General features: G+C 41.1%; 1 protein-coding gene across 9 annotated transcripts in view; it reads left to right on the forward strand.

Moving 5' to 3' along the window:
- qtrt1 (queuine tRNA-ribosyltransferase 1) overlaps positions 1–13,882 on the forward strand; it is a 41,988-nt gene that overhangs the window by 8,705 nt on the left and 19,401 nt on the right. For all 9 annotated transcript variants that reach the window (XR_015754495.1, XR_015754496.1, XR_015754497.1 and 6 more), the window contains exons 8-10: positions 4,294–4,403; positions 4,912–4,996; positions 10,723–10,905. Coding sequence is in view for 3 of the 9 variants with exons in the window: in XM_043675476.2 (XP_043531411.2) it covers positions 4,294–4,403; positions 4,912–4,996; positions 10,723–10,875 (348 nt within the window). In the remaining 6 variants the exon portion in view is untranslated. The remainder of the gene's footprint in view (positions 1–4,293; positions 4,404–4,911; positions 4,997–10,722; positions 10,906–13,882) is intronic.

The raw sequence follows: 13,882 nt of genomic DNA on the forward strand, positions 1-13,882 counted from the left end.
GAGAGATTAAGTGGGTAGAAAAATGTGAGTCTATGCACTTCAGCAGGAAGAATAGAAGAGCTGAATATTATTTAAATGGAGAAAGACTGCAGAAAGCTGCAGCATTGAGGAGTTTGGGGATTCTTCCCCGTGAGTCACAAAAAGCTAGCATTCAAGTTCAGGGAAGATAAATTGAATGAAGGAGATGGAGTAAAAAAATTAGGGAAGCCTTGTAATAAGCACTATCTAAACACACCTAGAATACTGTGAATAGTTTTGGTCCTGTTACCTCAGGAAAAATCTCCTGGCATTGGATGCAATCCAGAGAAGGTTCACAGCTATACTGCGGGCAAACTATCCAGCAAGGCCAAATGGGGAAAACTCAAATAGGAACGATGCAGTCTTTTTAATGGGGTTGTACTACAGACCTCCCAACAGCCAGCGGGAGATAGAGGAACAGATAGATGGGTGTATTATGGAAAAATGTAAAAAGACAGGATTATTGTGATGGGTGATTTTAACTCCCCCTGTATTGACTGGGATTCCCTTAGTGCAAGGGGCTTGGATGAGGGGGAATTTGTTAAGTGCATCCAGGAGGATCCCTTAGAACAATGTGCAAATAGTCCAACCAGGAAAGGGGTCATACTAGACCTGGTATTGGAGAATGAGCCCAGCCAGGTGATCGAAGTTTCAGTGGCCATAACTCTGTAAATTTAAAGTTACTTATGGATAAGAGTGGTCCTTGGATGAGAGTATTAAATTGGGGTAAAGCTAACCACCATAACATTAGACAGAAACTGGAGAATGTATGCTGGGGCAGCTGTTTGAGAGTAAATCCATCTGACATGTGGGATCTCTTAAAGGCCAGTTGCTAAGTGTTCATGACCAGCATGTTCCTGTGACAATGAAGGATAAGGATGGTAAGATTCAGGAACCGTGGATGACAAGAGGAACTCGGAGCTTAGTCAAAAAGAAAAAGGAGGTATATGTAAGGTTTCAGAAACTAAAGACAGGCAGAGCCTGCAGGAAATAACACAAGTATGGAATTAAAGGAAGGTTAAAAGGGGCCGTGAAATGTCTTTGGCAAACAGGATTAAGGAAAGGTGTTTTAAACATATAAGGAAAAAAAGTTGGCAAGGGAAAAAATAGGTGCACTGAAGAGTAAAGGAGGAGGAAGTGAGTGAGATCTTTAACAAAGGTAACTGCATCGGTATTCACAAAGGAGAAGGACATGGTTAGTCTGGAGGAGAATGTTGATATTCTGGGCATGTCCGTATTTAAAATAAGAAAGCGCTGCATATTTTTGAAAAGCATTTAGATAGCTCCAGTCAGGTCCTATGGACTTGTCTGTGTGAGAATGCTGAGAATTGCAGGTGAAGAAATTGCTGGGACCTTTGTATTCTCTTTAGTCACAGGAGAGGTCCCAGAGGACTAGACAATAGCCAACAATTTTCCTTTGTTTAAGAAGGGTAGTGGGGGCTTGTGAGCCTTACGTCAGTGGTAGGAAAATTATTGGAGAAGATTCTTAGGAGTAGGGTTTATTTACATTTGGTAAAAATATGGACTTGTTAGTGATAGGCAGCGTGGCTTTGTGTGGGGAAGGTAGTGTCTCACATTTGAGGTTTTTGTGGAAGTGACAAAGATTATTGAGGGTAGGGCAGTGGATATTGTCTATCTGAACTTTAGCAAGGTGTTTGACAAGGTCCCTCTTGGCAGGCTGATACAAAATGTGAAGTCATATGGGATCCCCGGTAAGATGGATACGGAACTGGATTGTTCATAGACAGTATGGTGGAAGGTTCTTTTTAGACTGGAGATCTGTGATCAGTGGTGTTCCACAGAGATGCGTGCTGGAACCCCTGTTGTTTGTTTCATGTATAAATGATTTGGACTGGTCTGATTAATAAGTTTGTGAACAACACAAAGGTTGGGGGAGCTGCAGATAGTGAGGAGGATTATCAGGGGACACAGCAAGATATAGATAAACTGGAAAACTTGGTGGAGAAATAGCAAATCGAGCTTAATCTGGACAAATATGAGGTGAAGTATTTTGGAAGATCTAATACAGGGGGTTAATGGTCAGAGCATAGAGTATAAAAATTGGCAACTCATGTTGCACTTGTATAGAACTTTAATGGGCCACATCTGAAATATTGTGTACAGTTCTGGTTGCCATACTGCCAGACGGTTGTGCATGCTTTGGAGAGGGTACAGAAATGGTTTACTAGAATGTTGCCTGGTTTGGAGGGGATTAACTATGAGGGGAGGTTGGACAAACTGGTTTTGTTTTCACTTCAATGTTGAAGAATGAGGGACAACCCGATAGAAGTTTACAAAATTATGAGAGGTCTGGATAAGGTGGGTAGTCAGTCTTTCTTCCCAGAGTAGAAATATCAAATACTAGGGACGCAGGTTTAAGGTAAAAGGAGTAAGTTTAAAGGAAATGTGAGGCAAGTGTTTTTACACAGAGGGTGGTAAGTGCCTGGAATGTGCTGCCAGAGGAGGTGGTGACAGATGTATGAACAGGTAGGGAACAGAGGGACATGGACAACATCGAGGCAAAAGATGTTTGGTTTAGAAAGGCATCATGTTGTCTTGCTGTTCTTTGTTCACGAGACAGATTCCGAGTTTGGAGGGATGTTTGAGGAGAGGTTGAGTAGCTTTGATGGTACTTGTTGAAGTTTGGAAAAATGAGAGGAGACTTGATTGAAATGTACAAGATTCTAAGAGGATTTAACAGTAGATTTGGAAAGGTTGTTTCTCCTTAGGACCAGAGGACATAATCTCGGAATAAGGAATTACCCATTAAGACAGAGAAGAAGAGGATTTTCGTCTGAAGCTAGTGAGTCTGTGAAATTCTTTACTACGGAGAGCTGCTGAGCCTGAGTCATTGTGTATATAAAAGGCTGAGACCGGCAGACTTTTAATTCGTAATGGTTATGTGGAGTTGAGGATTATCTGCTCAGTCATGATCTCATTGAATGATAGAGCTGACTCAATGGCCTGAATAGCTTAACTCTGGTCCTACATCTTTAGGTCTTCAAATTCTTTCATTTGTAGCATTGGCAAACCTGGCCAGTTGGACATGGAATCCTTTGAGATGTGCAGATGTGATTATGTCAGTGTTTCTGTTCAAAGAGCATATCTTTTGCAGAATTGTGTTAAGCAGGTATTGTTTTAATGTGTTGGCATGGGGAGAGAATGATCTCTGCCCAGATGGTGCTGAGGATCTGCAGGGGAAACCTCTAAATGATGTGGTTTGGAGTTGAATGGAGCAATTTTGCATGGTGTAACAGGAGGTCTAGCTCGAAATGAATAACTATGAATTTAAGCTGCATGAGATTGGCAGAGAGAAACTGAAAATGGATCGTGTCATCTCTGCTAGCTCAGTTAAAAGTTCAAGCTAAATGATTCTTCTTAAATATGTTCATGAGATGTGGGTATCACTGGTTAGACCATCATTATAGCCTACCCTGAAATACCCTTGAGGATTGTTATGAATGGCTGTAGTCCATGTTGTGCAGGTAGAATCATACTGTTGTCATGGAGGGAGATCTAGGATTTTGATTTAGTGACAGAAAAGGAATGGTGATATATTTCCAAGTCAGGATGATGTGTGCATTGGAGAAGAATTTGTGGATGGTGGTGTTCCCATGTATCTGCTATCCCTGTCCTTTTAGATGGTCATAGGTTTGGAAGGTGCTGCCAAAGGGGAGCCTTGGTGAATTTCTGCAGTGCATCTTGAAAATGAAATACAGTGGTGCTACTGAGCATTGGTGGAAGGAATGAATGTTTGTGGATGTGGCACTTGTTCTGGAGCAGACCAGACCCCCTCGAAATACATTAGGAAATTAGCTTTTAAAATTTAATGTCAGGTGTTGTGTTCCAGATGCAATTTGATAGATCAAACTACTCAACATTAAGCAAAACACAGTTTATTTCAATACTGTAGTTAAAATACAGCAAAGAACAACTTGGAATAACTTAATTCTATTGGAAAACGTAACAGAATAATAGATACTCTAACAATCACTAATTAACAAATTAACTGATGTGTACTTGTTCAAATGCTGCTTCAAAGTCGAGTGGTCACTCTTGCTTCACCTGTCTTGATAAATATTTCAGATCTGGCTGTTGGGACTTTCCAGTTAGTTGTGCACTGGTTTTTAGGGTAGGGGGAAGCCAGAGTCAGGAATGATGTTCAACCCATTATGGGGCTTTGGGTCATCTCTTAGCTGCTAGCCTTGTCGCTGAAGATGCTGTTACTTACCTGCTTCAACATTGCAGTCTAATCTCTCCCCTCTCATTTCTCAGCGATTTGGGTCCGCGCTTGTTCCTTGGGGATCTCTGCAACTGAAAAACAGGCAGTATGCCAAGGATTTCAAACCCATTGATGAAGATTGCGACTGTCCGACATGTAAGAGGTAGGAAAGTTGGCTGATCCTTCTTATCATCTCAGATCGACTGCTGGACATCTTTATTACTGTGGATGAAGTATCTGTCTTTTAGCTTTGAAGGTAATGCAGTTAGCCATTATCCCTGAGTTAGGAATAGTAAAACTCTTGCACGTCATCCAGGGATGATCATGAAAACCAAATCTGTGTGGTTATCAGGTGCAACAAGATTAAATTCTGCTGTGATGCTCTCTGTTGTTCAGTTCCTTGTGTGGGCGTAACATGGAGAGGTGGCAACTGTGACAAATTATTGAGGGCGGTTATCCCAGTCAGGTAGAGAGTCATAAAGGCCCATCGAATTTGCACCAATTAAAAGTAACCACCTAACTATTCTAATCCCATTTCCAGCACTTGCTCAGTGGTGCCTTGGTGGGGAACAGCAATGTTGGTGCCAGAATTTTGCAGAAAACCAGCAATATTGTTGGTGGTATTGGTGTCAGAGGGGTTGCTGTCTAACCTGCTGTCCTATGTTTGTCAGGTACACTCGAGCATATCTACACGCCCTGTTCAGGAGTGACACTGCTGCCCTCCATCACATCACCATCCACAACATTGCCTACCAGGTGAGGAAGCTGTACTCTGTATCTAACCCCGTGTTGGATGTCTGGATTGTTTCATCAGGAGAGTGACGAGGAGTCTTGACTTTCATTTGAAGAGTAGAGAGAGCTTATCTTTATATTTAACATCGTGCTGTATCTATCCTGGGAGAGTTTGATGTGAACAGTGTAGTGGGTGCTTTACTCTGTATCTAACCCCTTGCTCTACCTGTATTGAAACTGTTTGATAGGGACAGTGAGGAGGGAGCTTTACTCTGTTTGAGAGAGTAGACGGAGCTTTACTTTCAGTTTAATAGGGTAGAGGGAGCTTTACTCTGTATCTAACCCTGCATTGTTCCTGTCCTGGGAGTGTTTGAGGGGGACACGAGAGAAAGTTTTACTTTAAATTGAAAGGAGTAGAAGGAGCTTTAATCTGCATTTTACATGTGCTGTACCTGAATTTGATATGTTTTTGTGCTTTGATTTATGCACTTGGGCATGAAGATCCCTCTGTGATTTCACCATTTAAACAGTGCACTTTTATTTTTCCTGCCAAAATGGATAATTTTACATTTTCTCACATGATACTTCATCTGTTGGATCTTTGTCCACTCAATCCAACCTATTTATATTTTGATGAGGCTTCCTTACCTCCTTGCTTACATCTTGCTTTCTAACCTATCTTTGTTGCTGAATTTGCTGATGACACCGTGTACCTTCTGCCGTCCCTTTATTCAAATCATTTACATAAATTGTAAACAGTTGAGGGCCTGCACTAATCCCTGTGGTATATCTTTCACTACATCTTGTCATCCTGAGAAAAGAACTATTTCTGCTGACTGTCTTGCTTCCTCTGAGCAGTCAATCTTTTGTCCATCCAAATATGCTCCCCCTTACACAATAAACTTTCTGCAGTAACCTTTGTTGAGATATTTTATCACGATACCTTCTACAAGTCTGTAAGTACAATACTTCTACTGGTTTCCTTTCTTCACAGCATGTGTTCCATCAGATCAGTTAAACATGACTTCCCTTCACACAACCATGTTGACTCTACTGATTATGTTGAATTTATTTAAGTGCCTTGCTATATAAAAGTTCTAATGTTTTCCCTATTAACTGGCTTATGGTTTCCTGCTTTCTGTCCTCCCTCTGTTTTTTTTTTGAATAAATAATTTGCTATCTGCCAGTCGAAGGGGACTTCCCATGAATCTAGGAAGTTTAAAAAAAAATTAAAAACCAATGGATCAACACTCTCACTAGTCACTTTAAAAAAAAACAACCTATGAAGACATTGGAGCAGAAGTTAGGCCATTCAGCCCATCAAGTCTACTCTGCCATTCAATCATGGCTGGTAAGTTTCTCAACCTCATTCTCCTGCTTTCTCCCCTTGACGATCAAGAACCTCTCTATATACTCAATGACCTGGCCTCCACAGCCTTCTGTGGCAATGAATTCCATAAATTCCCCACTCTCTGGCTGAAGAAGTTTCTCCTTATCTCTGGTCTAAAAGGTCTTCCCTTTACTCTAAGGCTGTGCCCTCGGGTCATAGTCTCTCCTGCCAATAGAAACATCTTCCCAACATCTTCTCCGTCCAGGCCATTCAGTATTCTGTATGTTTCAATTAGATCCCCCCCATATCCTTCTGAACTCTATCGAGTATAGACCCAGAGTTCTTACTAGTTACTCACATGCTAAGCTTTTCATTCCTGGGACCATTCTTGTGAATCTCGTCTGAACATGCTCCAGGGCCAGTACATCCTTCCTGCAGCCTCCCTACCACCTCAATGCTACTTATCCGTCTACCTATCTTTGTATCGTCTGCAAACTTAGCTTTCATCTGGTTCGTTAATGTATAAAGTGAAAAGTTGTGGTCCCAACACCGAGCCTTGTGGAACACCATTTGTCACTGGCTGCTATCCTGAAAAGGCCCCTTTTATCCCAAATTTCTGCCAGACAACCAAGCTTCTACCCGTGCTAGTACCTTTCCTCTAACACCATGGGCCCTTATCTTACTCAGTAGTCTCCTGTGCAGCAACTTGTAATAGGTCTTCTTGAAAGTCCAGGGAAATAATATCCATTGGCTGTTCTTAGCCTAACCTGCTCATTACTTCTTCAAAGAATTCCAGCAGATTTGTCAGGCATGACCTCCCGTTGATGAAACCATGCTGACTTTGCCCTATTTTACCATACGCTTGCCAAGTATTCAGAAATCTCATTCTTCATCATGGATTCTAGGGTCACCATGTTGTACTTGCCAATTTCTATACTGCTCCACAAGCTCATTTGCCTTCTTCCTTATACTGCATGCATTCAGATACAACACCTTCAGTCCTGTATTAACTGTCCCTCTTCTCATTGTCATTGGTTTGCACTTGATGTTTGATCGCTAACCCTTTCCAAACACACTGTCCTATTTGTATCTGTGCTGGAGACTTTAAGAACCTCTCCTGAGTGCTGCACTTTCACCATCGGCTTTTCTAATTTCCCCCATAACTGACCCCCCCACCCCCCTGTCTACAGCCCAAGTTTTGCAATTTGCTCAGACTCTGGTCCCAGCATGGTTCAGATGAAGACCGTCCGATTGGAACAGGTCCGTTTTTCCCCCAGTATTGGTTTCAATGTCCCATGAATTCAAACCTGTTTCTCCCACACCAATCTTTAAGCCATGCATTTCCCTTCTTAATTTTATTAATTCTGTGCCAATAAACTCGTGGCTCAGGTAGTAATCCAGAGATTACCTTTTTGCTTCTGATTTGTAATTTAGGTCCTAGCTATTCATACTCCTTTAGCAGAATCTCTGCCCTAGTTTGTCCATGTTGTTGGTCGCTACGTGGACCACGACCACTGGATCTTTAACCTCCCACACCAAGTTCTTCTGCAGCCCAAGCACCAGGCAGGCAACACAACCTTTTGGGACTCTCGATCCTGATCACAGAGAACAGTATCTATGCCTCTAACTATACTATTCGCAATTACAACAACATTTCTCTTCTCTACCCTGACGTGAGTGGCTCCCTGCACCACGGTGCTGTGGTCAGTTGGCTCATCCTCCCTGCAGTCCCCATTCCTGTCCACAGTGGGAGCAAAACCCTTGAACCTGTTGGACAAGGACAGGGGCTGAGGCTCCTCCCATTGTCTGCTGGATCCCTCTATGTGCCTCACTCACAGCCACACCCTCCTGTCCCTGACCGAATTTGAGTTAGTTAGTCCAAGGTCTATGACTGTCCTGAAACAGTGTCCAGGTAACACCCACCCTCCCCCGGTGTGTCATAATGTTTGAGGGTCCGACTCCAGCTCATTGACTCTGAGTCGAAGTTCTTCCAGCAACCAACATTTACAACAGACATGGTCACTGGGAACCATAATGGAATCCAACAGTTCCACACTATGCAGAAACAACACATCAACTGATACTTCATCCTTATTTTATTTAATTAGTTTTGAATTTGTTTTTGAATTTTTTAACTTTTTATATCTCTGCTTATTTTCTCAATCTGAATGCAAATTGTAACCAATAATTTAAGATGATTCAATTTAACACAGATTCAAATTTAGCATACTCCCTATGAGCCAATCAAATCACAGCCTTCCCAGGCTGCTTTTGCTCACTCCTGCTCAGGAGCTGGACATGGGACCACAGCTTCATTTATTCAGGACTGTTTCCCTGTGTGATTTGTCATTTGAGTTCCTCCTTCCCTTCCATTTCATGATTTAACATCCCTTCTGGGATGTTACATGCATTCTCTGTGGGAAAGACTGATGGAAAATATCTGTTCACTTCATCTACTTTCTCCTTACTTTCTTCAGCAATCCTTCGGATTGTCTTTTTATAGGAGCAACAGTCTAACTCTGTGCACTTTTTCATATATTTACAGAAAGTCGTACTAGCTTGTTCTTTTATTCCTGGCTAGCTTTCTCTTCCACACTAATCTTTCTCTCTTGATTTTTCATTTGTGCTTGATGTTTTTAATATTCTGTCCATTCTTCTGACCTGCCTCCTATCTTTGCACATTTGTACGCTTCTTCTTTAAGTTTGAAATGTCTTTAACCTATTATAGTTAATCATAGGGAAAATTTTATACTCATTTGAGTGTGTCTATTGTTCAATTTGAAACATCCTCTTAAATATCTACCACTTCATCTCTGACCTATCTTTTAATGTACTTTGTCATGTTAGTTTTGCCAGCTATGCTTTCACGTTTACTTAGTTGCCCTTATTTAAGTTTTAAAATATAATCTTGGACGCACAGCCCTCTCTCTCAATGTAAAATTGAAGCAGATAATAGTCACTGCACCTTCACTGTATCATACATGTCCAGCGTTAGGCAAAACCTCTAAGATCTGTGAAAATGAAACCCAAACATTTTTTGTCAGCCTACTCATACTTTCCTTAAGTGGGCCCCTCAAAACATCCCAAAATGTTCCATCTGAATGCCTAATGCAATATGTTGTTTACTTTGTTCTCACATGTAAATAAATTCGAATAAGCCTGCACAAACTCTCCCTGCCTTTTAAAAGAAATGATCACTTCAGAAATGCAAGTTAATCATTAATCTCTTCAGACACAGAACAGAACCCATGTGCTACTTTCTTAAACTGAAAATGTGTTGCTGGAAAAGCACAACAGGTCAGGCAGCATCCAAGGAGCAGGAGAATCGACGTTTCGGGCATGAGCCCTTCTTCAGGAGCCCAGAAGAAGGGCTTATGCCCGAAACGTTGATTCTCCTGCTCCTTGGATGCTGCCTGACCTGCTGCGCTTTTCCAGCAACACATTTTCAGCTCTGATCTCCAGCATCTGCAGTCCTCACTTTCTCCACAAAAAAAAAGTAAAAAGGGTTGGAGGATTTCAGCTATGGGAAGAGGTTGAATAGGCTGGGGCAGTTTTCCCTGGAGCATCAAGAGGCTGAGGGGTGACCTTATAGAGGTTTATAAAATCATGAGGGGCGTGGATAGGGTAAATAGACAACATATTTCCCTGGTGTGGGGGGAGTCCAGAAGTAGAGGGCAATGTTTAGAGTGGGAGGGGAAAAATTTTTGACAGAGCTAAGGGGCAACATTTACATGCAGAGGGTGGGGTGTGTATATGGAATGAGCTGCCAGAGGAAGTGGTGGAGGCTGGTACAATTACAACATTTAGAAGACAACAGAATGGGTATATGAATAGGAAAGGTGTAGAGGAATAGAGGCTAAATGCTGGCAAAATTAGGATAGGATATCTGGTCAGCATGGACAAGTTGGACCAAAGGTATCTGGATAGGTATATGAATAGGAAGGGTTTGGAGGGTTATTGGCTGGGTGCTGGCAGGGTGGCACTCGATTGGGTTGGGATATCTGGTCGGCGTGGACAAGTTGGACTGAAGAGTCTGTTTTCATGCTGTACATCTGTGACTCAAACGTTCATGGTGCACCTGCCTCAGCTGTGGTATGTTTGTGCTGTCCAGCAAGCAGCACCAATGCATTTGGTGTCTGCTGTTTTTTTTCCACTTTCAGTTTACTGACTCTTTGGTGCAGGAGGCTTGATTAATCATGAGTATCGAGGTTTAGTTTACAATAAAGAGCATTTATCCTATTTGTATTTATATGTTCTGAAGAGTAAGCCTAGCTGTTTCCCTATCCTTGTAATATTGGCACTGCTGGGAATACCCAGAACATTTGGCTCAACCATGCTGCATCATTTCATGCTCCTGGCAGGTGTCTTGGATTTTGCTGAGCTAGAACAATACCTTTAAAAGCATTTAATTGTTTTACAGTTGAACCTGATGTGTTCAATTCGTGAGAGCATTCGGCAGGGACAATTTCCAGTCTTCATTCAGCAGTTCATGAAGCGAATGTATGGAAGTAAAGAGCAATACCCACGCTGGGCTATTGAAGCACTCAGCACAGTCAATGTTCAACTGGAATAGAGGGACTGGCCCACCTATTGCTGGACGAAGGTGAGAGATTCACCAAGGAAAGGGACACTCTCCATTGTGTGTGCTGGAGACTGTGACCTCTTGCACTCACCTATGTTTGTGTTGCTAGCTGTGTAATTTGTTCTAGGATCACGTGATTTTTAATACATTGAAACATGCGACAGCAGCTCCTTTATCCATCGTGTGATCCTGCCTCCAGCTATATGCTGCTCCTGGGCAGTCTGCCTGAAGTTCATGCTGAAGCTAGAATCCTTATTGTATTATTAGCTTCAATTCCTGTACTCTTTTTCCAGTGTGTCCTAAAAGTGCCTAAAATGTGACAGAACAGCCTGAAGTAGAGAACATTGTAAGAGTCACAAACTGGATAATAAATAGGGAACAAAAGGACAAGATATTCTTAATGTGAGCTTATTTATGTCTCATTAAAACAGCCACTTGTTATGGATACAAAACTTTATTTTTGAAGTAAATTTTATTAGAGGAAACACTGACTTCCTGCAAAATTCCTATAAACATGCCATTGCACCCTCTGTTGTTCCCTTGGCTTTGTTCTATATCCTTTACACCTTGTCCTATTTCCATCAATTAAAAACAAGAAATTAATTCACATTTAAATACAAACTATATTAGATGAGATTATCAGAGAAAGTATGTTCAAAAAGAGGGCAGGGTAATAAATTTCCAGCAGAACTTGACCACCTTAAGTATTCTGATGAAGTCATTGGACTCTTAACTCTGATTTCTTCCCACAGATGCTGAGTTTCTTTAGATCTCCAGCATCTGCAGTTCTTAGTTTTACTGACCACCTGAAGATTAGTTTCATCTTATACTTGCCTAAGTGAGCCAAGTCAAATTAAGCTATTTTATGTTTAAATATGTAATCTTTGATTTACAGACAGCTATATTGTTTTAAAAAGATTAACATACAAGCTAACAGAACGTTAAGTATAAACCTCAACAAAGATTTAAACAATCAGTTAAAAAGGCTTGTTTGTTCAGGTTCTGCGATAACGTGCATTTCATTAATGCAAATTTGCTCTAATGCAATTGATGGGTGGGGGAGTGAGAGGCTTCGTGCTATCCCTTCTCCTCACTCAAACAAACAGCCCTCAGTCTTCACGGAGGTGTCCTGGGGTCAAGTCAAAGGTAGGGAGCCTTTCCTTAGTAATATTGCAATATGAATTGCCAAGTTTTAGCCTGAATACAGGGACTCATTATATTGTGCTGCTTTTCTGATTTACTTTGATTAAAAAAATTAAGTCAATTAAATTTACCTAACAATTGCCAGAAACAATTACGTTAACATTCATTAGAAAGAATAAAGTTCTGAGCAAAGCTGTTTTGTTAGCCATGTTCTCGTGAAAAGAACACCTGCTGACAAAGATTAAAGAAGGTTAGCTTTCTACACCTTCTGAAATAATAAATCTGTCTTATCCTATAAGGCCATAAGAAATAGAAACAGGAATAGACCATTTGGTCCCTCGCCTCTGCTCTGCCATTCAATAGCAGCATGGCTGATCTAAAACTAGTCTTATCTGCCCTTTCCCCATAATCCTTGAATTCTTGACTGAATCCAATTCATCCTTAAATATACACAAGGACTCTGCTCCCACAGCTGTCTAGCAAGGAGAACAAAAGACTCTCAAACCCTCAGAAGATATGCCTCTTTGTCCAGAGACTATGCCCTCTTGTCCGATGCTCTCCCATGAGGGGAAACACCTTCTCAACATTTATCCTATCAAGCTTCTTAAGAATCTGATACATTTCAATGTAATCACCTTGCATTGTTCCTAAACTCCAATGAGTAGAGTCCAAAGCTGTTTCACCTTTGCTGATAAGACAGTTCCTCCATACTAGGATCATCTTGGTGAATCTTCTTTGAACCGCTTCCAATGAAATAAAGCTCTCCTTAAATAAGGGAACCAAAACTGTCATAGTACTCCAGCTGTGTGGACTCATTGGCACCTATACTCCCAACAATCCATTAGCATCCCAAGTCTTTTCCTCTCACCTATACCATCTAGTTTTGGACTCCCCCATCCCAGGGAAAAGATGAGGGGCAGTGTTTTCATGCAGAGAGTGGTGCATGCATGGAATGAGCTACCAGAGGCTGGTACAATTACAACATAAAGGTCTGTATCCATGTTGTACAGTGTTTATTAATATATCTGAACTGTTCATATTCCTCAGATCATGCCTTTCTACCAATTGTGTCATCTGTAAATTTGGTTAAGGTAAATTTTCTTTCTTCCTCCAAGTCATATATTGTAAACAGTTGCAATCTCAGCACTCTGGGATGCCACTTCAGGTCATCAATCTGAAAAATAACCCCTTATCCCTCCTTACCATTTCTTGCTCATTAGCCAATTTTCTATCCATGCCAATGCATTATCTCCAACAATATGGCCTTTTATGACTTGGTATCTCACAAAAGGCTTTGTCAAAATAACTATTGGCTCCCTTGTGGTTGGAATGTCCTCAAATAAGTCAGACACTATTTCCCTTTCATGAAGCTATGGTGACACTATTTGATTAGATAACAATTTTCCAAATGTTTTCCTATCACCTCAGTGATTCCAATACTTTTCAAATATTAGAAATTAGGGTAATTGGCTTATAGTTACTCACTCACTTTTTCCCCTGTCCTTTTGAATCAGGGTGTCATATTGGCAGTTTCCAAATCTTCTGGTACTTTTCCAGAATCTAAGGATTTTTGGAAAACTACAACCATTTCTATAGCAACTCTTTTAGGAACCGAGTCACGTAAGCTATCAGGGCCAGGGGGTCTTAACTGCGCCATTAATTTGTATACTACTACTTCTCTGGTGAGAGTACTGAATTCCTCTCCGGTATTCTTTAGTATTATAGAATGTTCACTCTGACCTCTTAAAAATATTTTTAACGAAGTTGTTATTGTCAGTTTTGCCCTCAGTTTGTTTTTAATCCTCTGGCTGGAATCTGAATTTATCACTGACTTTTACTTTACATGCTTTTTCTT

The sequence above is a fragment of the Chiloscyllium plagiosum genome, unplaced genomic scaffold (assembly GCF_037043375.1).
Source record: "Chiloscyllium plagiosum isolate Xiang-an unplaced genomic scaffold, Cpla_swu_hap1 HiC_scaffold_45, whole genome shotgun sequence".
Lineage (NCBI taxonomy): Eukaryota > Metazoa > Chordata > Chondrichthyes > Orectolobiformes > Hemiscylliidae > Chiloscyllium > Chiloscyllium plagiosum.